Consider the following 21742-nt stretch of genomic DNA (forward strand, 5'->3'; position numbering starts at 1 on the left):
ATTATGAGGTACATATTATGTATGAAATGAACTGCTGTAATTATAATAATAATTTATATCAAATTAATCAGCTTGCATTTGCTACTCTTGAATAAATACTTCAAATATTGTTCCAGATACTTGCAATACTTGAACTACCTCTAAAGTACTCGCATATATAACTAAATATATAGTAGAAATATAAGTCTATTGCATTCGCCCACAGCATTCCATTACGACAATGTTTAAACATAGAACTTACTTGAGTTTAAGGCAATTGCAATTAATTGCATAGAACGCAAATCCATTCGGTCTCAAGTGACCAAATATTATTCAAAAATGTTTCCGTCAAATTTGAATATGTTGACTCAATATAGTTGTTTATTTGAACATTCAAATTGTTATTTTTAAGCCATAGTGTGGCCTACCTTGAGGCTGGCAAATAATGGGAAAATATATAGACGACTTTGCGGCGTGGATTTCTAAAGAAAATATTTTATACGTAATCTGTGTAATCAAAATAGTATAAATAATAATAATATAATATATGGGAGGTTCTCTTCTTTTATTTTGTGAGCGTCCATCGTATCAATCTCTGAACGACGTTCGTTAAAAGAGTATAACACGAATAGATCAATGCGAGAAGCAAGATCCGAAACGAATTGAACCGATGAGAGCCAGCGATTAAATATAATTTTATCCGTTGATTTCGACTTCAGAGCATAAAACGGTTAAAAGTCCTTTGCAAGCTTTTATAGAACAAATAAAATATGGAATACTCTTGAGCATTATTTGAATACGATTTATTTGCAGATAAAGAAACCAATTATATGTACATATTATATTTGATATCATATATTCTTTATGATTTCTTGTGATATTATTACTAATAAAGATTTACACCGAAACCTTATATATCTAATCTAAATCAATTCCAATTGAAATCAATTTGTATACCTAAAAATATCTATACAACTTTAATGGTAATTACGTATACATGAAGTTTGAGCATAAACCACTTCAACCCAAATCTAAAATACACGATTATACAAAAATGCATTCCTCAGATATAGTTCCGGCACGATATATCCGGTTTCCGGTTTATTGTTCAATGCTTGACTGTCGAAATGCCGTAACGCACCAGATCGATCAGGCCCAATTTCATGGAGGTCCAATAGAGTAGTCCGCACAGTATCACCGTCTTGCAAACGCGATCCAATACATACAAACTGTGAATAAATAGAAGCAATAATCGATCAGAACATATGCAACAAGTATATTATAAATAACACCCACAATCGCAGCTGTATGCGGGACCTTGGCAATGAGGTCATAGGCTCCTTCATGACATACTGACGGCCGCCCAAAATGCTAGTCTTCAGATATTCGTAATCGTCCACATCGTCTGTGTTGATTTTGAAACTATTTAAAGAGAATTAGAATATATAATGAAAAATTGATGTAAATGTAATATTTGTTAACGTGCTAATGATTTATGATTTATAATGCCCAACTAGATGGAATATCTAGGCAGTCGTAGGTCATACATTTTGCGATCTTCTTCAGATATATCTTTATAGATTTGCTGAAAATGCGTCGACTTGAAATCCCAGCTGCGTGTCGTGAAGAACTGCAGCACTTCCAGACCCACCGATATCTTTGTCTGAACGCGAACCATACTGTAAGTAAAATTATATCAGTTAGCCAACAATTTACAGGGTATCTCGGTGGTCAACTCACAAGCGACGTTGTCCGAAAAGCGCCAGAAGGAAGTCAATGATATAGGCGGGCAGCCACATGAACATGATGGTGCAGAAGGTATGATAGAACTTGTTGGTCGTCATATTGCCATCGGGATACCAGAGGCCCACCTCGAATGGGTATTTAAGGCCCAGATCGCGACCCACGTCCATAACCCATTTCCAAGTGCGCTTCTTGGCCTCCTCCACAGTTAAGTTGTAGACAGGTATCTGAAGAGATCTGCAAGATATAGAAAAAACAATCAAATTTCAGCTCTACATCATTCATTCATTCATTCACTTACTTTTGCTTGGCCAGACTGTTATGATAGGGTATCAAGAGCAGTCCATTGATAGCTATGTCCACCGGTATCACCTCCGATTTGAGCTCCCCATTGCAGATCATGGAGCGAATAACACCTTTGCCAGCGCCAATCAAAACGCCCGTGGGTCCATTCATATTGTCTACCCAGCCCGGCAACGGCTCCGCGACAGCGGGCGTAACTGCGCAGGCGGAATAAATATTATTCAAAATTCAATTATACAAATACAAAATTATTATATATAGTACATTTGCAATTATAGAGAAACAACTCGCTCGGACTAGAGTACAAAAACCTAAATATGTATATTTATTTGGAAAACCTTGGAAACTTAAAGCGAACTACAAACTACTGGCTAATTGACTAAACATAATTCCTGTGACCACAAAAGTAGAAGAATTCCTGGAAATAAAACAGGAACTCAAATCATTGCCAGCACCCCCGTCCATTTCAGCAAATAGTAGAAAAAGGCTCCAACTATGAGGGTCTTGCAGATGACATCCACAAACCATTGGCTAGGAGAGAATACGTAATGAATGAGAATAATAATGAACACACCAAAACAAGCAAATGCAAACAGCTTACATGCGCATGTGCAGACGAGCTTTGGGTATATCCTCGTCCTTTTCCTTTAGTAAAAATTTGCGTGCGCCACGCGCACACATATATAAGTATTCCTCCTCTGTATGGGTGTCATTCATGTCCATGTTGAAACTAGAAATTAGAGTGATTAAAATTAACTAAGCATTTCAAATCCTCATCTCATATAATTACATCTTTTTGTCCTCCTCGGTCAGGTTGTTCCAGAGCCCGGCATAATTATCAGATGTGAAGACCCAGGGATTAAGCGTAAAGAACTGAAGAACGCCCAGACCAGTAGATATCTTCTGCTGTACGCGTAGCATGCTGCATATATAGACGATAAATTGTTAGACTATATTTCTCCATGACGCTATCTGAGATCGATGCTTACAATCGCTTCTGTCCAAGTATTAGCATTAAGAAATCAATCAGGTAGGCTGGCAGCCAGTGGAACATGGCCACATTGAATTTGTGATAGAACTCATTGGTGGTGACACAGGGATCTGGATACCAGAGTCCTGCATTGAAAGGAATCTCTTTGTTGATGCGCTTGCTTATCTCAACAATGTTGCCCATGGTCCTTTTTCTGAAATCAGCGTTGGTTATGTTATAGACGGGCACATCGGCGGGTCGCTTGGCCTGCTTATTGAATTCGTATGGTATGACAATGAGACCATTGATTGCATAGTCCACGGGTATAACTTCAGCCTTGTTCTCCTTATTCACCAGCACCGAGCGAATGACGCCCTTGCCGCAGCCAATCATCAGGCCAGTGGGTCCATTCAGATTATCCACCCAGCCTTGCAAAGGCTCATAAGCAGCCGGTGACACTAATTGCAAAAGAGAGATCTATAGATTAGACTAAGTCAACGAAATAACTTCTCACTCTACATACCAAGAAGCCCAGTTTGCATGATGGCAGCTGGATGATAACCGAAAGCCAATAAGATGTGTGTGAAGTGTGGTGTATGTGTGTGTGGGTGTGGTTGTGGGTGTTTGTGAGTAGAGTATGAGTGTGTGAGTGCATGTGATTTGTGAGTGTCTTAAATGTATTCATTGTATTTGAGAATAGGCTAAACTCTGGAGATCTTGCAATTTTGGTGTTGGTGTTGATTTGTTCAGTGTTTTTGTTGTGTTGTGTTTTAGTCTTTTTTGGCTCTTTCGTAATCCTCTTTTGACACTTTCAACACTCGAACACGTACACATACAACTTGACGAACCGTTATTATTTTATTGCATTTCGAAACACTTAACTTAAAAAGCAAAACATTTAATAAACAAACGTTTTTTGTACCCCATAAAGCGAACCTAAAGCATTATATTGGTAAAGCGAGCAATAATATTTTGGCCATATGCTATTCTATAAATCTCTCTGTGAGTTCCGTTCTAGGCGCCCACAAGACGTGAGATAAGGCCATACGTCCAGTAACCGAGGAAACCAACGATGATCGTCTTGCACGCGCGATCCAACAGATACATCCTATAATGCGATCAAGGGAGGGGGAAGAACATAAATAATTGCTCAGATATATGGATATATAAATAGGGTTATCTTGTTTACAGCATGAGCTGGCGACGCGCACGCGGCAGAGACTCGGGCGACTCCTTCATCAAGTACTGTCGACCGCCTTGCACACAGGACTCAATGTACATCGGTATTGTTTCCTCTGGATCCATGTCCATGTTAAAGCTAATTGATGTGCGACAGTCAGAGATCTATACAAAAACACATCTTCTCTATTTATAAACCGCCTCTTACTTTTTCCGATCGGCTTCAGTCAGCATATTCCAGAGCGAGGCATAGGCATCCGACTTGAAGTACCAGGCGCGCATCGTAAAGAATTGCAGCACCTCCAATCCCACTGAGATGCGATTCTGTACACGTATCATACTAAGCGAATTTTAGGGGTTTGCGTGGGAGTTGGGAGTGGAATTGGAAGTGGAATTTGTAGTCGATCGAGAATCCACAAAATTAACCAAAAACTTACAAGCGCTTCTGGCCCAAAATGAAGAGCATGAAATCGATCAAATAGGCGGGCAGCCAATGGAAGAGCACCACATTGATATTATGGTGGAATTTGTTGGTGGTTATGCAGCCATCCGGATACCAGAGACCCGCCTCCATTGGATACTGATAGCCAATCTTTTTGCTCAGCTCAATTACTTCGCCCCATTGCATCTTGCGATGATCAGCGCACGTTATATTATAGACGGGCACATCCACTGGCCGTTTCTGCGTGGTAAACTGATATGGTATGACGCATAGGCCATTGATGGCATAGTCCACCGGTATGACCTCCGATTTGTGACGCGTATCGATGAGCATGGATCGAATGACGCCCTTGCCAGCGCCCACCATGAGACCAGTTGGGCCATTCAGATTATCCACCCAGCCAGGCACGGGCTCATAGGCCGATGGTGAAACTGCAGGAGATTCGTTCAGTCCTGATCTCTAAGATCGGCAGCAGGAGAAGGAACAGTAGCAGCAGCAGCAGCAGCAAGGAAAATTTGTGCGTAACCAAAGGCGAAGGCGAAGGCGTAGGCTTTAGAGTAGGCGTGGTCATTTGTGCGAGTGTAAAATTCCGCTGGGCAAAAGGCAGAGGATAGTTGTTGTTTGCGTGTTTTTTAATTGCAGTTGTAGGCAGGGGACGGGGTAGAGTAGTATTTGATTTATAAGCTTCAGTTTCAATTTGAATTTACCGTTTTAAATTTCATGCTCATTGAACTTGTTGGTCAATGACGACGACGTTTGCTTACAGTTTGTCTGTGCCTTGTGTGTGCGTGTGTATTTGTGTAAGTCTGTGCAGTTTTTTGAAAATTGTTGATAGGAGATATTTGTTCAAGCGCTGCTGTTTATGCTTATTTGTTTTTAGTTGTTTACAAGGGCGGACTGAGCACACAACACACACAGAACAACACATTAAATATTCAAAAACTTTTGCTTACATTATAGAGAGCTGCCAGATGTGGTAAAGTGAAAGGCTACGAGATGATGCCAGCCAAAGAGCTGCCAGATGCGCACTTAAGGGGCAGTCGTTAACAGGAATCATCGATTAAAATTATATTGTATTGATAGCCTCGATACTTTGTCGAGCAGACAATCAAAATGTAAGCAAAAATTTAAAACTTGCGCTGCCAATGTGTGTGCATCTCCAGCCCACCTCTTGAGCACACTTTTACACACACTTTTTGTTTCGTTTCACGCGTTTTGTTGTTGTATTTGTAGTTCAATTGTTTGTTTGTTTATTTGCCTATTTGTTGTATTTGGTCTGATTCGTGTGCCTTAGCGGTCGGGCGAGCGGTGTCAACAAAGCGCGCAAAGGGATTATGTCGCTGACATACATAAACACAAGCTACATTGTATATGTCACAGGTAAACAATTTGCAGATGAGCACATAAATAATAGACACATGTTAGCGCAAAGCACCGAAAAAAAAACAAAAAGAAACCCCCGCATACCTAATTTGCAGGCAGCATAAGAGAAAAAGCGCTTAACATAACTCCGAACGTGTGCCACACCCACAAAAGCCTTAAGTGTGGCTGTCAATTAGGCAACGCGACTTGACGACGACTTGCCAATCCCAATTTGAAGAGCCGCGCTAACAGATTTGAACTTTGCGAACTTTATGCTGCCAAAGTCATCAATCCATCAATATTTAAATAGTTTGAATGGGCTTTAAAGCGTGTCTTAAATACACTGGGCAACGCAATTGCGGTAGGCACATCGTGTGCTAACCAATTGAGAGCTCCAGCTCAAGGCGCAAAAGATCAATTTCTAGTGGGCGTTGTCCAAGTTGATTTTAAAATCTATATTTTAGGCAATCAGTAAAAGATTATAGACGGTATAGCTGGGATTTTATCGCTGGTGATAGTTATAGTAGGTAAAATAAATGGCAAATAATCTTGATGAATGAAGAAGGCAAAACTTGAAACAATACTGTATAATATTTCATAGAAGCAATTAGTGAGATTTCTTAATAATTTATAGCACTTTTAATATCCATTAATTCAACTAAGCTATCTAATTCTGTTTTCATACCAAAATTAGCAGCGCTTAACTCCTTTTGTCTAATTTTTGCCTAATCATGCTCGGACAGCAGCTGCTAAAAATTTAAAGCCGTTAATATATTTTTGGAAAAACACTTGACTTCAGTTTTCCTTTGGCCAACGTCAATAATTTTTTGGCCAAGAGGTAAGATTTTGCACGGGGTCAGCCTGGGAGTTCAGCTCGACTGCTTGAATCAACATTTTAGCCTAATTGAAAAATTGCAGCTGCAGAGGCAAAAGCAGGTTTTGGCCGCTCATGCAGCGGAAAACTCTCAGGTCTCAATTTCAATTTCAATTGCAACGGCCCAAAGTCATAAAAAAAAACACGCCATATGATTAAAGAGCTAACTGGGAGACTGTGGACTGTGAAAAATATAAAAAATCTGCTGCAACTGGCAGTTTGAGAAAAAAAAGGAAAAGGAAAAGCTAAGACAAAATTAATTGCATAGTTTTTGTTGTTTATGTTTTTTTTTTAGGCACAAATTTAATAGCCAGCAGCCGACAAAATAAAAAAAAATAACACATAAATTTGTAAAGTTAGGAAAGACAAAAATAGATAAAATATATTTATGGTAAAAACTAGACTTAAGGAGATGATTAAGAAAGCAAGCAACCAAGCAACAGAGACAAGCCTCAAGGCGACGCCCCACAGTTATTGTTATGCAGCTATATATGAATCTAGATATATGCAGACAGAGCTGGACTTACCGATGCTGGGACGTGCTATGATGACCGGCATGGTTTCGTAATGATCGCGCACCAGCAGCTCAGCCAGACGCTTCGAATAGGTGTACGTATTGGGATGCGGCTTCAATAGATCGGGCGTAATGGCATCCAGGGTCTTAACATCCATCCACTCGGCCAGGCGCATCAGATCCTCGGGCTTGTGCGGAAAGTCGTAGACCTTCTCGTACATCACCTCCTGGTCGCAGTTGCAGAATGCCGTCGACAGGTGCACAAATGCCTCCAGTTGCTTCATTTGCTTGGCCACATTCAGCGCACGCTGTGTGCCCATCAGATTCATGTCGATGGCGTCCCTCAGATTGCCCTCCAGCTTCAGGGTGGCCGCCATGTGGAAGACAATATTCGTATTGTCCACCACATGCTTGAGGCTATCGCCGCTCAGGCCCAGCACTGCCAAAGATTAAGAGAGAGCAAGGATTAGAGTGGAGCTCGAGGACAGGTTATCAGTTCGTTGTTCTCTTACAATCGTAGGTCACATCGCCCTGGTAGATGGTCACCTTCTTCAGCATGTGCGGACGCTCGTCGCGAATGCGCTGAAAGATGGGCAGCTTGAACATCTCCTCGAGCCGGGTCTCGGGCGTCTTGCCGCGCTTCGGGCGGCAAATGATGATCACCTCCTTGAGCGAGTGGCATGAGTAGAGCAGCTTCTCCAGCAGCACCTTGCCCATGAAGCCAGATGCGCCCGTGATGAAGATCGTCTTATCCTTGTAGTATTCCTGCACTGGCGATAGATCGTTCATCTTGATGCTGCCGAGATAGAGAAAGAGAGAGGGAGTGGGAGTCGGGGCATTATTTTCGATTTCATAGACAAATGCCAAGACAAGCAGCCAAGCCGAGCAGCAAGTGTCGCAAGCAGCAGCAACAACAACAAAAAACTAGGCTAATTCTGAAATGCTGTAAACGGGTTTCGGTTTCTATTGGTTCGCATTTCGCATTTCTTTGCATTTGCAATTACGCAATGTGGAATGTCTGGACGGCTGGCTGATTGGTTTAATAGTAATACAATGCTGGCAATAATAATACCAACAACAACAACAACAACAATAGCAGCTGCAATAACAGCTCCATTTGGCAAAGGCCGTCGCAATAATACGCGACGTAGCCAGGAGACCGGAGAGACCAGGCCAGAGCGAAGCTAGACCGAAGCCAGACCCAGCCCGGGCTAGCCAGACCAGGCCAGGCCAGTCTAACGTGTCTGCTGTTTGTTTTTATGAAAGAGTGTGTTGCAAGCTGCATTAGCAACAACCACACGCAGCATGCAGCATGCCACCAGCCACGCTTGCTTGCCACGTTTTGATAGTCTTCTGCAATCGCCTACAAAAAATTGCAAAATCAGAGATTGGAGCTCTTTGGGTTTGGATTCGGGTTTTGAGTTTTCGGCTTTTCAGCTGGAACTTTTCAGATTGCGGTCCGCGTTACACTTGGCCAAGTCGTGTACGCAAAGCCCAAAATATATTGTGCCACTTTTCATTTCATTTTATTTTACTTCACTTTTTTGTATATATACATATATATTTTTTTTTAAGTAAAAGCGGCTTTGCTCTTTGGCCGCAGTCGCAGCTTGACATTTCTAAACGGCCTCAATTTGCGAAGCTGCTTGGTTTCGCTTACAGCTACCCTGCTGGAAAGCGTGCCACGGACATGACAGACTAGAATATCAAATTTGGCACTTCCTTTGATAAGATTTACAGAATCTCTGCTGCTTTCAATGATTCTCTTTTGATATTACTGGAGTGAGATTGGAGTCTTTTACAATATTTTTGCTGACTGTAATCTCTTTTATTATTATTTTTCTGTTTCTCCATATCTCTCTCCCCGAAATCTCTTTGGAGTTCTCCTACTCTCTCTTGATATCTCTCGCAGTCTCTCTGTCCATCACCCTCTCTGTCTCGCTCTCGCTCTCTCTCTCTCTCTCAATGTCTCTTCCCATTGCCTCTCATTATTTCTCTCCTTCTCATTCACGCTCCCACTCCTAATATCTTCTTCTACGTCTTCTCGCTCTACCTCTCTCTCTCGCTCATTCTCATCTACAGAGCATCTGCTAGTCGTGCATTGCCGCCGCTAATAAGTCTGATAAATCGCGCATTTCATGCCACACTGAACGGGTTTTTGGGCTGTCTCGCGTTTTGTCACTAGACCCATTTACCATAAATGAGCCAAACATATATGCACATATGTATATATATATACATATATTTGATATTTCTCAAGATAACAACAACAACAACAAAATATGCCCAGTTAAGCGTTTAAGGAAAGTCTTCGAGAAAGCACACAGCATGACAAGGCAATGCAGCTAATTGTACTATATAGCCATACACATATATGTATATATATATATACAGTTGCTGTACCTTGAACTAGAAATCGTACTGCGTCTCTAGACTACGTAAACAACTTGTAAATGCGGCTAACTGAACTGCAGTCGCGATCGCGGCAGCTGCAGCAGCTGTCAATGAGTTTCCATTTCACATCTGTCTCCTAATTTGACTGGCAATTGCTTCATTTCCATATTTATTGCCAATTAAAGCGCTTCTGCGGACTTTGTCGCCCTTGTCTATAGACCCGGAAAATCCAAATAAGCCAAAAAAACAAAACAAAAAACAAAAAAAAAACTTGCATGCAGCTTACACAAGATCTCACTACGTCTCCAATTCATAGCGAGGCGGCAACAAATCTGCGCAAAGTCTACAAAAACCAAAGAGCATAGCCACACACACACACACATATATATACACACACACACTCGCACTTGGAAAATGTCAAAATAAGTTGAAACCGAAACCAAAAAGGAAAAAACTAAACGCTAAACATTTTTGCTCGTCTGTAGAGGGCAGACGAAAGACTTAGGCAACGAACTTGCGCACTGTGGCATGCAATATAAAAGCTTCAAACTTGACAAGCATAAGCATATGCACTTACATCTACACCGACGTTATTAGCATCGTTTAGGCCATAATTTACAAGAGCTAGTTAGCAGACAAGGCCTACCGTAAAATCTACATACATATGTACCTATATATGTACATATATCCATTTTGCAATAGTTTCTTTGACTTTAACAAAAATGAAGACGAACACAACGAAAAGCAAATACAATAATTTGTTCTTGACATAATTGACAGACATCATGTTGGGCACGCTTGCGTTGCATGTAGTATTAGATTTATGGATTAACTGATCAGGTTAAGTCAAGTAGTAGCCTGAGAGAACTAGATTATTCAGATAGAGATTTATATAGTCAAGGAACAAAGTAAAGAAATAGAGTAAGTGAATACATTTAGAAACTGTAGCTTCATTTAACTTCATAGCCTCGATTATGACCGACTCGATGCCGCGTAATTCGAGCCCCGATCTTTGCTTATAGCATCAAGAAATCGGTTTGTATTGCCCCAGCGAAGCGGATCAAATGAACATGATTTATGATCTCTTGACATGCCGTATCGTTATGCATGACTTATCTCGACTTACAGGGTATAACGACAGTCTTGCAACTGTATTTAGTGGAAATCGCTGAGCTCACTTGTCGCGGCTTCTAATCAAATATGCGTAGTCAAACCATTTGATGGGCTGTGGCCCGTGTTGGAGCCACCACCAGATGAATGACACAGTTTAGCATATTATGGACAACTGGCTTTATTTTAAAAAATGACAGCACTTAATAACAACACTTATTTTCTTTGAAAACCGGTTTGATTAGCTACTAGTACTATATAGTATTTCTTAAGCATTTCAAATGCGTTGTTTACATTTTGCAATGATAATAGAGTCGGTAGCTAGTGCTCTCTGCTCATTAATAGAGCTCGGAGAGTCTTGACGATAAATTTTCTATGATTATTAGAGTTTTCTACGAAGAGAAAAACACGGAAAACGTCGAATCCGACACGAAGCTAAATGCAGTTCACCTAAAGTTCAAATGTATTTTAACTAATTCGATTGATCTAAGTTATATTAGATATACTAGATATAATGTATGAGTATATAAACAAAAGAGTGAGTACCCTAGAATAAGTTATATACATATGGGGTGTATGATGTCAAATAGTTGAAGAAAGTTATTGATAGCATAATATATATGTATGATAGATCATACTAAGGCTTTACTGTACTTGAATGGTAATGGTAATGGTATACTAATGGAGTATAGATCTAAACAGAGCTATAATATTTTTTAGTAAATAATACTTTTAGAGCTGATTTACATTTCGCAAATAAAGTCTATAGAAGTTCAAGTTCACAAGTTGTGACCATATCAAAATCTTATTGTGATTTGGAACGAAATGAGAAAAAAACAGATGCAACTATATAAGAGTGTGTTGATGGTGAATTTACATGGAATTATATTACAGTTCAAAATCAGATTATATCAAATATTAAGATCAATTCTATTCATATATTTGCTATAAGTTTCTATAAGTTCTTGAATTGACATCCAAACCAATATACCCAGCTCATGCTCAATACAGGGTAGCAGATTAGCCATGAAATTAATAGAAACAGCTGAAAACCAAATTTTGGAACTGTTGCCACTTGACGCAAGTCTGCCTGACGTCCCTTTAGGCCATTTTGCTAGCTAACTATGTGAGATGCTTAAGACATAGCCAAAAAAGAAAAGACAAAAAAGAAGGCAACAACAAATGAGTTAATAAATAAATAATAAGCAGCAACCTCCAGTATGTAAATAGGTTTGCAGCGACTGCCATTGACACACAAGCCCAAAGAAACGAATATTAATTCGAGATACGCTCAAAATGATCAAAATGTATCAATACAAATAAAAGAGAAATAAAAGATGGAAATAAACAGACAGAAAAAGAAACGAATTAAATATACGCTAAAAAATTGCAGCTCAATACATTAAATAATTAAAAATATATATATAAATTTTATTAAAAATTAAAAATGTATATATATTTTAAAGTGTTTTCAAAAATGTTTTTAAAATATATACGAAAACTTTACTTTACCAAATATTATTTATTTTTATTTTTAAATAAAATAATAATTTAAAAATAAAAAAAAAATATTTATTTATTTATTTATTAAATGCTTAACTCATAATTATAAAAATTTAATATAACTAATAACAAAAATTCATATCATATAAAATTTTTGTCTAATATTTAAAGTCTTAATTAGTTTATATTGAGCCTAATAAAATGATAATCAATTTAAGGAACTAAGTCTACAAAAAAAAAAAAAATATTTAATATATGCTAATCAAACGCAAATTTGAGGAAATGTTTGTGTATATAGTTTAAACCTTATATAAATGCTCAAAATGATATTCAATCTATGAATCGAGCTTGGCAAACCTTTTCGAAGACTTCCAATGAACTTAAGCTCTAAATATGCAGAGTATAAAAAAAGATCAAATCACATAAACAAAATTAATTCAAGGATTTGGTCTATGCGGAAATGATTTGAACTTACATATTGAAAAGAAAAACTAGCTACGCTCAAGTGGATGCTGCAGCATCAATCAGATCAGCATGACCCTGACATGGGCCGTGACCCAGCTGAAGCCAAAAAGCATTTTTGATGATGCAAAGTTCAACAGTTTTAATTGTTTTACTTTTTTTCTTTTTTGTTTTTTTATTTTTCTTTTGTTTTTCATGTTTTAAATAATTAATAAGAAACATTGTTTACAAATTAAACGCTTCGCTGGTCAGCTAATAGCACTCCAAATGTTTCAAATTGCTTTAAGCTAATTATTTAAAAGTGTTTTGCCCAAAGCTAATTGCGCGAGTGCAAGAAAATACAAAAATATAAGAATAAACATAATATGAGGTCAAAAAGCAATTGCAGCGACATTTAACATATAATTATTAAAGTTTTATTGTTGTACATTTGCTATGAACAAATGTAAGAGCGCGAGGTGTTGGCAATTGCAACTGTTTCTTTTTATTTTTTATTTTTTTTTTAATTACCTTTTGTAAAGTTTTAATTAATTGAAATATGTTTCAATAGCCAAAAAACACGTTATGAACACCAAAACGAAACGCGTCGCGTTATCAAATACGAGAAAAATGATTTAATCGAAAGTGTAGCTTGCCACGAGCACACGAGATGTACGATCAAAGCGATATATATATATATATATAGAGAGAGAGAGAGAGCGAGATAGAGAAAGAGACCGATATATATATATATATAAGGCTGGAGGCAGCGAGCTGTGCGCTGTGCGGCGTTCAAAAGAAGACTGAGACACCTCGAGCTGTGCGCTTGTCAATATGAATGAAACGACTTTTGAATTTTTAGTGCGCTGCGCATCGAAACTGAAACTCCATCCATATACACATACTACATAGATATGTATGTATATATATATATATATATATTTATTAACTGGTTGACTGTTATAGTGGATGTGGCAAGCGCTGCAAGCTGCAGTCATAAATATCTATTTGGCGCACACATTTGCTTAGCAAATTCTGCGGAACTTTGACAACAATAACGAATGCGGCAAAACAAAAAAAAAAGGAAGTCTTATTGCGGCCTTAGCTTATAACCCATATATATATAGTCTTTGGGTGACCATTAAACTGGTCAACTATGAACTGCAAACATTATTTAGAGTGCAAAGCAATTTGCAAACATTTATTGTTTAAACGTTGGTTAAATATGCACATTTATGGCCCATTAGCATATTTATTCGCATCAATAATTAATCATGTAAATTTGTTTGCTGTCTGCTTGCAAAAGCGAATACAATTAATTTGGATTTTGCGTTTTGCCTCATTTCGAATATTATGTAATTATCAATATCTCATGCATATTATCAAAGTTTATTGCCAAACATTGCAAATTGTGCCAGTCGTACAATCTGCTAAAAATCCCCATAAACGTTAATTATGCAAAAATTATGCAAATGCGGCTTAATATCAAAATCGAAATACATATGTAAAAACTCTTTTAATTGAACCGCCAAATGACTAACTGTCGATAACCGTTGCGAATATTTAATTACTGTCAGTGCTGCCACCTTGTTCAAAATTTTATATAAACTAGTTCGTGTCTGAACAATTTTCATATCGATATGTCACTTTTACTGAAATATTTGAAGCTTTATTATACACTTTCACAACTAATTTCGATACACTTTGATTGAGTTAATATTGTATATTTTCTCAGCACCAAAATGCACACATAACTATATTAAGTTAGTATAATCGAAATACATCGTTACGGTCGAAATTGGCCTACAAAGACTGGGCAATGCAACGTGCAATAAACTAAAACATTGCAAATTTGTAGCTGAAAAAGCTGACACATAAATGCATTGCTTATATTAACAATAAATTAAAACGTATGTTAAGGAAACTTTGACCACGTGTGGCTCAATCATCGATAGGCACTATCGATAGCGATTTATTTTTACATACCACCTCACGCAAGTGCGATTGGATTTCATTATAATTTGGAACAGGGAATCGCGAAAAATTATTGCAAGCATGGCCGAATTGGACGATTTCTTTGCGAAAAAGGACAAGAAGAAGTCGAAATCCAAGAGCAAATTTGTGACAGCCGATGAGCTAGTGAGGAACCTAGAGGAGTGCACGAAACGTGAGGTGGCGGCCACTGCTGTCAAACCAAAAAAACTTGAAGTCTCGACTACTTTGGCTGGCGGCGTGGCAGAAGGCGGCGAAAACGAGAGCAACATCAAAGTGCCAGAGCCAAACATCGAGGTGAGAGTTGCAATCAAATTGCAATCAAGTTTCCAATTTTCACTAATTGTTATTGTTGGCGTGCGCAGCCCGTGGAGGAGGAATGGAAAGAGTTTGAGCAGGAGCAACGCAAGGATTACAGTGGTTTAAAAATTGGTCAACTGACCATCTCTGATAAGCAACAGCAGCAGCAGCAGCAACAACAGCAACAGCAATCTGATGATATTTACGATGAGGATGATGACGATAGCGATGGCTACGGCAATGGAGATCAAAATAGCAAACGAAGCGGATTTGGTCCCTGGAAGAAATTAATACCCGCAGAGGAGGTGACTCAAATACCGGTGCCGGTGGAAACAGAGAAGTCATCGTCCAAAATGTACATTTCACCCGCGTTACGTGCTGCCGTAAGTATTATACATATACATATCGTATTGCAGCAACTGATTTGCTAAATATCGTACGATATTCTTTGGACTTTGTTCACCTTGCAGCAAGCTGGCAGCGGGATGGGCCTCGGCGGCAGCAGCGGTGGCCTGCGTACGAGGCGCGCGGCGCCTGATATCACCAACACGGAGTTCTTCCCGACGCTGAGCGCAGCCCGGCCGGAGGAACAGCGCAAAAAGAAAAACGAACCCGCCTTCGAAGAAGTCCGACACGGCGGTCGCTACCAGCGAGTGCAGGAGACAACCGCTGCGCCCGTTGCAGCCACCAATCGATTCCAGTCGCTCGATGATGAGGCCGACAGCTAGGCCATGTCCATGCCAACGATCACGATGCCGACAAACCACAAGCAACAAACAAACAGCAAAAATTTACCGTTTTCATCTTATGTGCTACACTCAAGCTAGAAGCTTGATCTAATCTGATTTGGAGCTATAGCAAAACAGAAAACACAAACAAAAGTTTATTACGAGTTCTGCATGCATAATTGTAAACACTTTTTTAGGCTTTTCGATTAACCCTTTACCATTTAACCGAAAAATAAGAGAAATATTGTTCATTTCGTTTGCATTTTTTTGAATTATGGAATCAATGTAATAGAAGAGAGTATGAATAATAGCCATGCGTTGAAATTCGTTTTATAATCGTTTATAAATTTAATTCTTTAGCAATAGCGCTCTCTCTTCTCGCCATTTCTGTTCCAGGGTGGAAATTGGCTTTCTTTAGCTATCCGTGAAAAGATCTTCTGGCTTACTCTGGACATAACTGCAAAAATGTTATATATTCAATAGGATAAATCATATCTGGCTGCGATTTTCGGATCTCTGACTGACTTCTCACTATACGGCTGCTCGGGCCGATTGCTATATGAGCTGAGCTGGGGTTTGGCCAACATACTCTCCGGATAGTTGCGTATCAGATAGAGCCAGCACTCCAATTTTCTGCTTAATTTAAACAAAGGGCGCGTTAATTATATTTAATCAAGAAGAACAGCTGTTCCCATTACTCATTTTCATTTGTCAATATCGATTGCAGCTCACGATCGTAGTATCTGGGATAATCCTCTAGCACGTCCAAATTTGAGAACATTGTATCGTCCACCTCGTAAATCTCACCTTCAATATTGTGACCCACACCTGGCTTATTTAGCAGAAATGGAATATTGTAACGTGTGCCAATAACCAGGGGAAATTTAATCTCTGTTTTGCCCTTGGCTAGCAACCGAGAGAAGCCATTTTTTTCGCTGGTTAACCAATGGTGATTCGGTTCGCCTTTCTTCAAGGTGCCATAGACGAAGACTCTTTTAAGTGCCTGCGACATGATTAGCCTCTAATGGAATGTTAATCATAGATCTGATAAGTAGTTTCTGGATGAATTTCAGCCAAATTGTCAATCACTGGAAAAGGCGACAAGTGATAAGATTACCACATGTTAAGTTAACAGTGCTGCTCCACAATTAACATCACAGCTGTAGGGAAATACACCGATCACAGAATAACAAATGTTTACACGCGCTATTTATATAATAACAAAGTCAGCGCACCTGTTGGGTCTTGGCAAATATGAAATGTTTGTTTCTAGTATTTATCTCGAATTGCTTTTATTTACTCGAAACTTATAAAATTACAAACTACGTTCAATCTATCAACTATCGTACGCATGTAATATATATTTATATATAGCAATATGTATATATGTATGTGTGTATATAAAGTCTGTGTATATGTTCTACAAATGCAACTACCGGTAGTTATAATAATAATATTAATTGGCCACGCCCTTTCTTTTCGAACACATTTTAGTTTTGAGCTGCTTCATAGGTGAGATCATCCTGTGCTGGATGCTTGTGTGTGCGGCGATGTCGCATAATATACGGATGTGTAGAGCTATTCTCATAACTAGACAGATAGGGCAGCGAGAGCAGCTTCTCTGGATATTTTTGCAGCAGATAGACCCAGCATGGAACGGTGCTGCAAATAGAAAAATGTTTATAAATAAATTTAAATATATAAACATAAAAATAAATTATTGACGTCATTATCAGCTGCGTGGCACTTACCCCTCCCCAACGCCAATGTTCATATCCTGAATTTCGCGAGTGTAAACATCCTGGCAATCCTCCAGATTATCCAACGAGTTTAGCATACGATCGTCGACCTATATAGCATATAAATTAGTTAACCGAATCGCTGATCTATTTATGCACATGGATAAACACTTACCTCATAGATCTCGCCGGTTACATAATATCCCACGCCGGGTTTGTTCAACAAAAATGGAATGTTATAACGCGTGGCAATCACCAAAGGCATCTTTTGTGTCGTCGTTGCACGGCACCAGAAATTAGCGTAGCCATTGCCCGTGTTGGCCAAGATCGAGTTGCTTGGCTGTCCGTATTTCAAGGCGCCATAGACAAACAATTTGCTCAATGCCGACGAAGCTTTCTGTGTGCCAAAGAAAAATTCCAATCAATTAATTTATGCATATAACAAAATGTACTTAACTGACATAAATCTATAAATCTATAATTAACACCTGCAGCTTATCAAAACACCCAATAATAAAAAGAACTTTAAAGAACTTTCCATATACCCGATATCGGTAGCCCCCAACCGGGAACAGGCTTTTGATAAGCTTGGCACGACACTGACTATTCGGCATATCACTTAAAGACCTCAGGAGATGGGCGCGTGATACAAATATGCACGACTACATACAATACAATTTTTAGTTTTATATTTAGATTAAATGTCACAAATAATTTAGCATTAATAATACATCGAAAGACAATATTTTGCGCATTTTAAAAATCAAAATAATCTAAAAATATCAAAAGCGCACTTAATACTTTATTTTAATGCGTGTTTGTTTCATGTCAAACGCCCATCACTAATTGCTTGAGCACATTATAGCGCCACCCGCTCATACATAGACACATACATACATATGTAGGTGTGTATGTACATACATACCCACACAAAGTCAACTTAATTATGCACTTTTGTTTTTGTTGCCAAAACGAGATGAAAATATTATTGGACAACGGTAATGCATTAACCGGTTTACTGCATTCACGCCACTTTTTTAGTTGATTGTTTCTGTTAACACACACTATTATAAAACACAAAACACACAAACACATACATATATCTTGTTTACTGTTCTTTCTGCTCAAGTTTTTTTTGGCTGACGTGCGTGCCTTGAGAACTACGCAGCAGCCCCGCCTACTTTAAAATCTATTATATATGTTTGTGTGTACATATGTATGTGTGCTCGATATAACATACATATGCATGTTTGCATGTCATTTTTGATTTTCGAAAATATGCATATATTAATATAATTACCTAAAGCGTTCTAATCAATGAGACAAATAGTGATTGACACGCCACGAAAGCGCTAAAGCGAATTTACCTTCAGCTTCACTGTCACTGTGAATAAATTGTTGCATTTTTATGGCAATTTAAACGCTTCTCTGTTCTATTACATAACTTTCACTACAGACACGAGCACGCAAGTACTCACACACGCACTTATAAACAGACGCTTCTAATCACTTAACATGTGAAACTATAAATATTCCCACGCTTTATATATATCAGCGTTGCCAGCTTGTCAAAGGATAACAGGTAGCTAAATATCTATACATAAAGGAAACCATATTCATTTGTGCACATAAATTAAAATAGCATTTTATCTGCTTTACTTATACATTCGTAAATAGATATGAGCAACCACACTATTATGTAATTGTACTTACCCTGATTTGGCCCATGATTGCTTTTAAGTACAGTCGATTTACTTAAGCTTGTTTAAAATTGCAAATTGATATAAAATTCAGCAAGAAATGCACAAACAATACGTATGCACAAAGAGAGGAGTAGATGAGCAAAGGGGAAATTACTTGGGAGGAGGCCGAACCGCACTGCTGGAAAGCAAAACTCCAACTGAATGCGACGTTGCTGCTGCTATCGACAGAGCCCACAAGCATTGAAGAACGAATACTGCCGCCTCTGCCGCAGTCGCTGCCAGTGACGTCGGCAACTGACAACTGAGCAGCGCAGCGAGCCCCTGCCCCAACAAGAATAAATAAAAACACGCCACACGCGCTTGTTATTACCGCTGCCTTCGCCGCCAACACGCTGATCGCTCTTTCTTTATCTAATGTGAGCAAGACATATTATTAAAACTCGAATACCCTACGAAATACACAAATTAGCGCACTTTACATATGGTCACAAAGGGAATGTGTCTATTGATGTGCGTGTGATTGTGTTGGTACCAAAACTCAAGCTTATCAAGCGTTTCATTTCAGTTGGTCGCCTTAAACTGGTTGCCGCGCCAATGTCAGGGCCATGGCAGAGGGGATTGACTGGTCCCCTCTTAAAACTATAAGAATGTTTTTTTCAAGCCACGCCACTGGACCACACGTACGCATTCGGCTTTTGCAGAGCAACGGAGTTTTTGTTTTTGAGCGGCTTAGTCAATAGCCAGCTGATTAAGAAATGAATTTAATTGTTACTTTCGGAAACAAGCACTGCAACTATAAACACAAAATATAAACAATAACAAATACGGCATTAAACTTTATGTTACCCAGCTGCTCAAACGGAAAAGCATGCGTGCTCTCATCGCTCTCTCTCCCTCTCTCTTTTTTCGCTTATTCTTCCTACCCTACTCTCAAACTGTTAATGCGCTGTAAAATGAATGGTAGGCATTTTGATTTCAATAAAGCTAAATCCACATGAGACGCTAATCTTCAATTTGCTATTTTTGGCATAGTATTTTAATAATAATTATTTTGTATAAATTAAAATGGACTTAAAACAGCCCTGTTATCACTTTTAACAAATCACTTAGTAGTCTTTGGTACATTTTCCATTCCAAGCATAGTGATAATGCTTGTGCCGACAGGCGCACATATTGGGAGCATAGCAATAGGCTCTGGGACCACAGTCGCTGTAGGATGTTGGAGATTAGACGTTGTGTGTATTTATGATGTTGTGCAACACTTACTGATCACAGGTTGGCATACATTGGGAGCCGTGAAGCAGAGTACTGCGCAATTCATAGCCCTGAGCACAGATGCAGCGACCATCATACGAGCAGCGACCATGAATGCAACGACTACAAGAGAAGAGAAAAGTAAACACCAAATAATATGATTTTGGTAATTAAAAATTTGAATTACCCGCCGCATAGATCCAAAAGGCGGGGTCCACGACGACGACAACGGCGCGCCACTGGATCGTAGTAGTAGTGTTTGCTCTTGCGGCAAATGCAGAGTTCGGGACCGGCGCAGTGTCCACCTGCCTGCTGGCAGCCGGGTACGCATTCGGCGGCACATACCACACTGTCGCCATGTGAGCTTTGATACTGATCCGCACAAGGACACGGTCCATCCTCAAAGCAAACGCCGCGCTGACACACAATATTGCAACGGCGCACACATTGGTGTGTATTCACAATCAGCATTTCATACTCTGAGCATATGGGCGGCGGATCATTTATCTCCCAGTAACGGTACTCGTGATAGTAACAGTAGACGGACAACAGTTGAAGGAGCAAAAACAGAAACACCGGTAGTGACAGCATCTTTGACTGAACGACAAATTGCGATTGCGATAGCTCTTGAGATTGAAATTGAAATGTAGAAGTCAGCTGTCCTATTGGCGCCAAGTGAGAGTGAAAGTGATTTCAACATGTGTGCGCAATTCATTTTGCCCGGTCACGATCATTGCTACAGTAACAGTAATTGCCTTAAGTACACAACGCGTATGATGCAATGGAGCCGAACATGTAAATCACTTGGGGGGGTGCTAACTGATAAGCCAGGCCAGACAGATCGCCGATTGCTGGCATTACGAAACTTCATTTGCATTCAAAGAGAACCAAATACCCGCCGCTTATTACTCATCGCCGGCATAAGCGGGCTGCAGAGAGAGAGACAGAGTACGGAGTCGGGGTCAAACAGAACCAACTCCAATATACATATGTGTGCACATGCAAAGCACAAGGAGAGCAAAACCAGCATAGAATGAGAGCAACAGAGCGAACGAGCGGAGAGACAGTAGGAAATGCAGTAAGCTAAAAAAGTATTGATATAAACAAGGCTCTGTAGGTGCATAAAATCAGCTTATTTAAATTATTTTATTTTATTTAGTAAATAATTATCATTTTCGAGTCTTTTTATTTATAAGAAGATTAATGTTTATT

General features: G+C 39.2%; 5 protein-coding genes across 9 annotated transcripts; 1 reads left to right on the plus strand and 4 right to left on the minus strand.

The window, feature by feature from the left end:
* Window positions 1–760: 760 nt before the first annotated feature.
* On the minus strand, window positions 761–13654 carry LOC108654310 (putative fatty acyl-CoA reductase CG5065). Of its 3 annotated transcripts, XM_018105505.3 has the most exons (8): window positions 13346–13644; window positions 7879–8162; window positions 7380–7805; window positions 2024–2222; window positions 1720–1959; window positions 1527–1658; window positions 1276–1401; window positions 761–1208 (listed from the first exon to the last, which is right to left on the minus strand). In XM_018105505.3, the coding sequence occupies exons 2-8, from the start codon at window positions 8153–8155 to the stop codon at window positions 1088–1090; spliced, it is 1521 nt and encodes a 506-aa protein (XP_017960994.3). In that variant the 5' UTR covers window positions 8156–8162; window positions 13346–13644; the 3' UTR covers window positions 761–1087. The 3 variants fall into 3 exon arrangements, with proteins under 3 accessions (XP_017960994.3, XP_089117174.1, XP_089117175.1); XM_089261048.1 differs by lacking the exons at window positions 761–1208; window positions 1276–1401; window positions 1527–1658; window positions 1720–1959; window positions 2024–2222 and adding exons at window positions 2323–2556; window positions 2627–2755; window positions 2816–2947; window positions 3015–3453 and having other exon boundaries at window positions 13346–13636; XM_089261049.1 differs by lacking the exons at window positions 761–1208; window positions 1276–1401; window positions 1527–1658; window positions 1720–1959; window positions 2024–2222 and adding exons at window positions 3709–4103; window positions 4185–4313; window positions 4383–4514; window positions 4612–5047 and having other exon boundaries at window positions 13346–13654.
* Window positions 13655–14482: 828 nt separating this feature from the next.
* Window positions 14483–16085, plus strand: LOC108654739 (protein CDV3 homolog). Its single transcript, XM_018106256.3, has 3 exons — window positions 14483–15103; window positions 15172–15489; window positions 15577–16085. Exons 1-3 carry the CDS (start codon window positions 14870–14872, stop codon window positions 15832–15834), a joined length of 810 nt encoding a protein of 269 aa, XP_017961745.1. The 5' UTR covers window positions 14483–14869; the 3' UTR covers window positions 15835–16085.
* On the minus strand, window positions 15637–16951 carry LOC108654743 (putative gamma-glutamylcyclotransferase CG2811). Of its 2 annotated transcripts, XM_089260745.1 has the most exons (3): window positions 16533–16951; window positions 16360–16467; window positions 15637–16291 (listed from the first exon to the last, which is right to left on the minus strand). In XM_089260745.1, the coding sequence occupies exons 1-3, from the start codon at window positions 16844–16846 to the stop codon at window positions 16249–16251; spliced, it is 465 nt and encodes a 154-aa protein (XP_089116871.1). In that variant the 5' UTR covers window positions 16847–16951; the 3' UTR covers window positions 15637–16248. The 2 variants fall into 2 exon arrangements, with proteins under 2 accessions (XP_089116871.1, XP_017961750.1); XM_018106261.3 differs by having other exon boundaries at window positions 15637–16467; window positions 16533–16950.
* Window positions 16952–17109: 158 nt separating this feature from the next.
* Tina-1 (Troponin C-akin-1) lies at window positions 17110–19480 on the minus strand. 2 transcript variants are annotated; one of them, XM_018106260.3, is made up of 4 exons: window positions 19287–19480; window positions 17749–17970; window positions 17586–17683; window positions 17110–17496 (listed from the first exon to the last, which is right to left on the minus strand). In XM_018106260.3, the coding sequence occupies exons 1-4, from the start codon at window positions 19299–19301 to the stop codon at window positions 17325–17327; spliced, it is 507 nt and encodes a 168-aa protein (XP_017961749.1). In that variant the 5' UTR covers window positions 19302–19480; the 3' UTR covers window positions 17110–17324. The 2 variants fall into 2 exon arrangements, with proteins under 2 accessions (XP_017961749.1, XP_089116870.1); XM_089260744.1 differs by lacking the exon at window positions 19287–19480 and adding an exon at window positions 18941–18962.
* On the minus strand, window positions 19308–21547 carry LOC108654741 (uncharacterized). Its single transcript, XM_018106259.3, has 3 exons — window positions 20718–21547; window positions 20543–20653; window positions 19308–20485 (listed from the first exon to the last, which is right to left on the minus strand). The coding sequence occupies exons 1-3, from the start codon at window positions 21119–21121 to the stop codon at window positions 20383–20385; spliced, it is 618 nt and encodes a 205-aa protein (XP_017961748.1). The 5' UTR covers window positions 21122–21547; the 3' UTR covers window positions 19308–20382.
* Between the last annotated feature and the right edge of the window lie 195 nt (window positions 21548–21742).

The sequence above is a fragment of the Drosophila navojoa genome, chromosome 5 (assembly GCF_054131105.1).
Source record: "Drosophila navojoa isolate 15081-1374.11 chromosome 5, UAZ_NAV_1.0, whole genome shotgun sequence".
NCBI classification, from domain to species: Eukaryota; Metazoa; Arthropoda; class Insecta; order Diptera; family Drosophilidae; genus Drosophila; species Drosophila navojoa.

Coding starts and splice junctions, on each gene's coding strand:
- LOC108654310 (XM_018105505.3), bottom strand. CDS start 8,155: ATGAACGATCTATCGCCAGTGCAGGAATACTACAAGGATAAGACGATC. Junction 2,223..7,379: donor CATAGCACGTCCCAGCATCG/GTAAGTCCAGCT, acceptor CCGCCTGCGCAG/TTACGCCCGCTGTCGCGGAG. Junction 1,659..1,719: donor CTTTTCGGACAACGTCGCTT/GTGAGTTGACCA, acceptor TTTTACTTACAG/TATGGTTCGCGTTCAGACAA.
- LOC108654739 (XM_018106256.3), top strand. CDS start 14,870: ATGGCCGAATTGGACGATTTCTTTGCGAAAAAGGACAAGAAGAAGTCG. Junction 15,104..15,171: donor TGCCAGAGCCAAACATCGAG/GTGAGAGTTGCA, acceptor TGGCGTGCGCAG/CCCGTGGAGGAGGAATGGAA. Junction 15,490..15,576: donor CACCCGCGTTACGTGCTGCC/GTAAGTATTATA, acceptor TTCACCTTGCAG/CAAGCTGGCAGCGGGATGGG.
- LOC108654743 (XM_018106261.3), bottom strand. CDS start 16,846: ATGTCGCAGGCACTTAAAAGAGTCTTCGTCTATGGCACCTTGAAGAAA. Junction 16,468..16,532: donor ATATTGACAAATGAAAATGA/GTAATGGGAACA, acceptor TAAATTAAGCAG/AAAATTGGAGTGCTGGCTCT.
- Tina-1 (XM_018106260.3), bottom strand. Junction 17,684..17,748: donor TAACCGGCGAGATCTATGAG/GTAAGTGTTTAT, acceptor TATGCTATATAG/GTCGACGATCGTATGCTAAA. Junction 17,497..17,585: donor AACATTGGCGTTGGGGAGGG/GTAAGTGCCACG, acceptor TTCTATTTGCAG/CACCGTTCCATGCTGGGTCT.
- LOC108654741 (XM_018106259.3), bottom strand. CDS start 21,121: ATGCTGTCACTACCGGTGTTTCTGTTTTTGCTCCTTCAACTGTTGTCC. Junction 20,654..20,717: donor CTTTTGGATCTATGCGGCGG/GTAATTCAAATT, acceptor CTTCTCTTGTAG/TCGTTGCATTCATGGTCGCT. Junction 20,486..20,542: donor TGTATGCCAACCTGTGATCA/GTAAGTGTTGCA, acceptor AACATCCTACAG/CGACTGTGGTCCCAGAGCCT.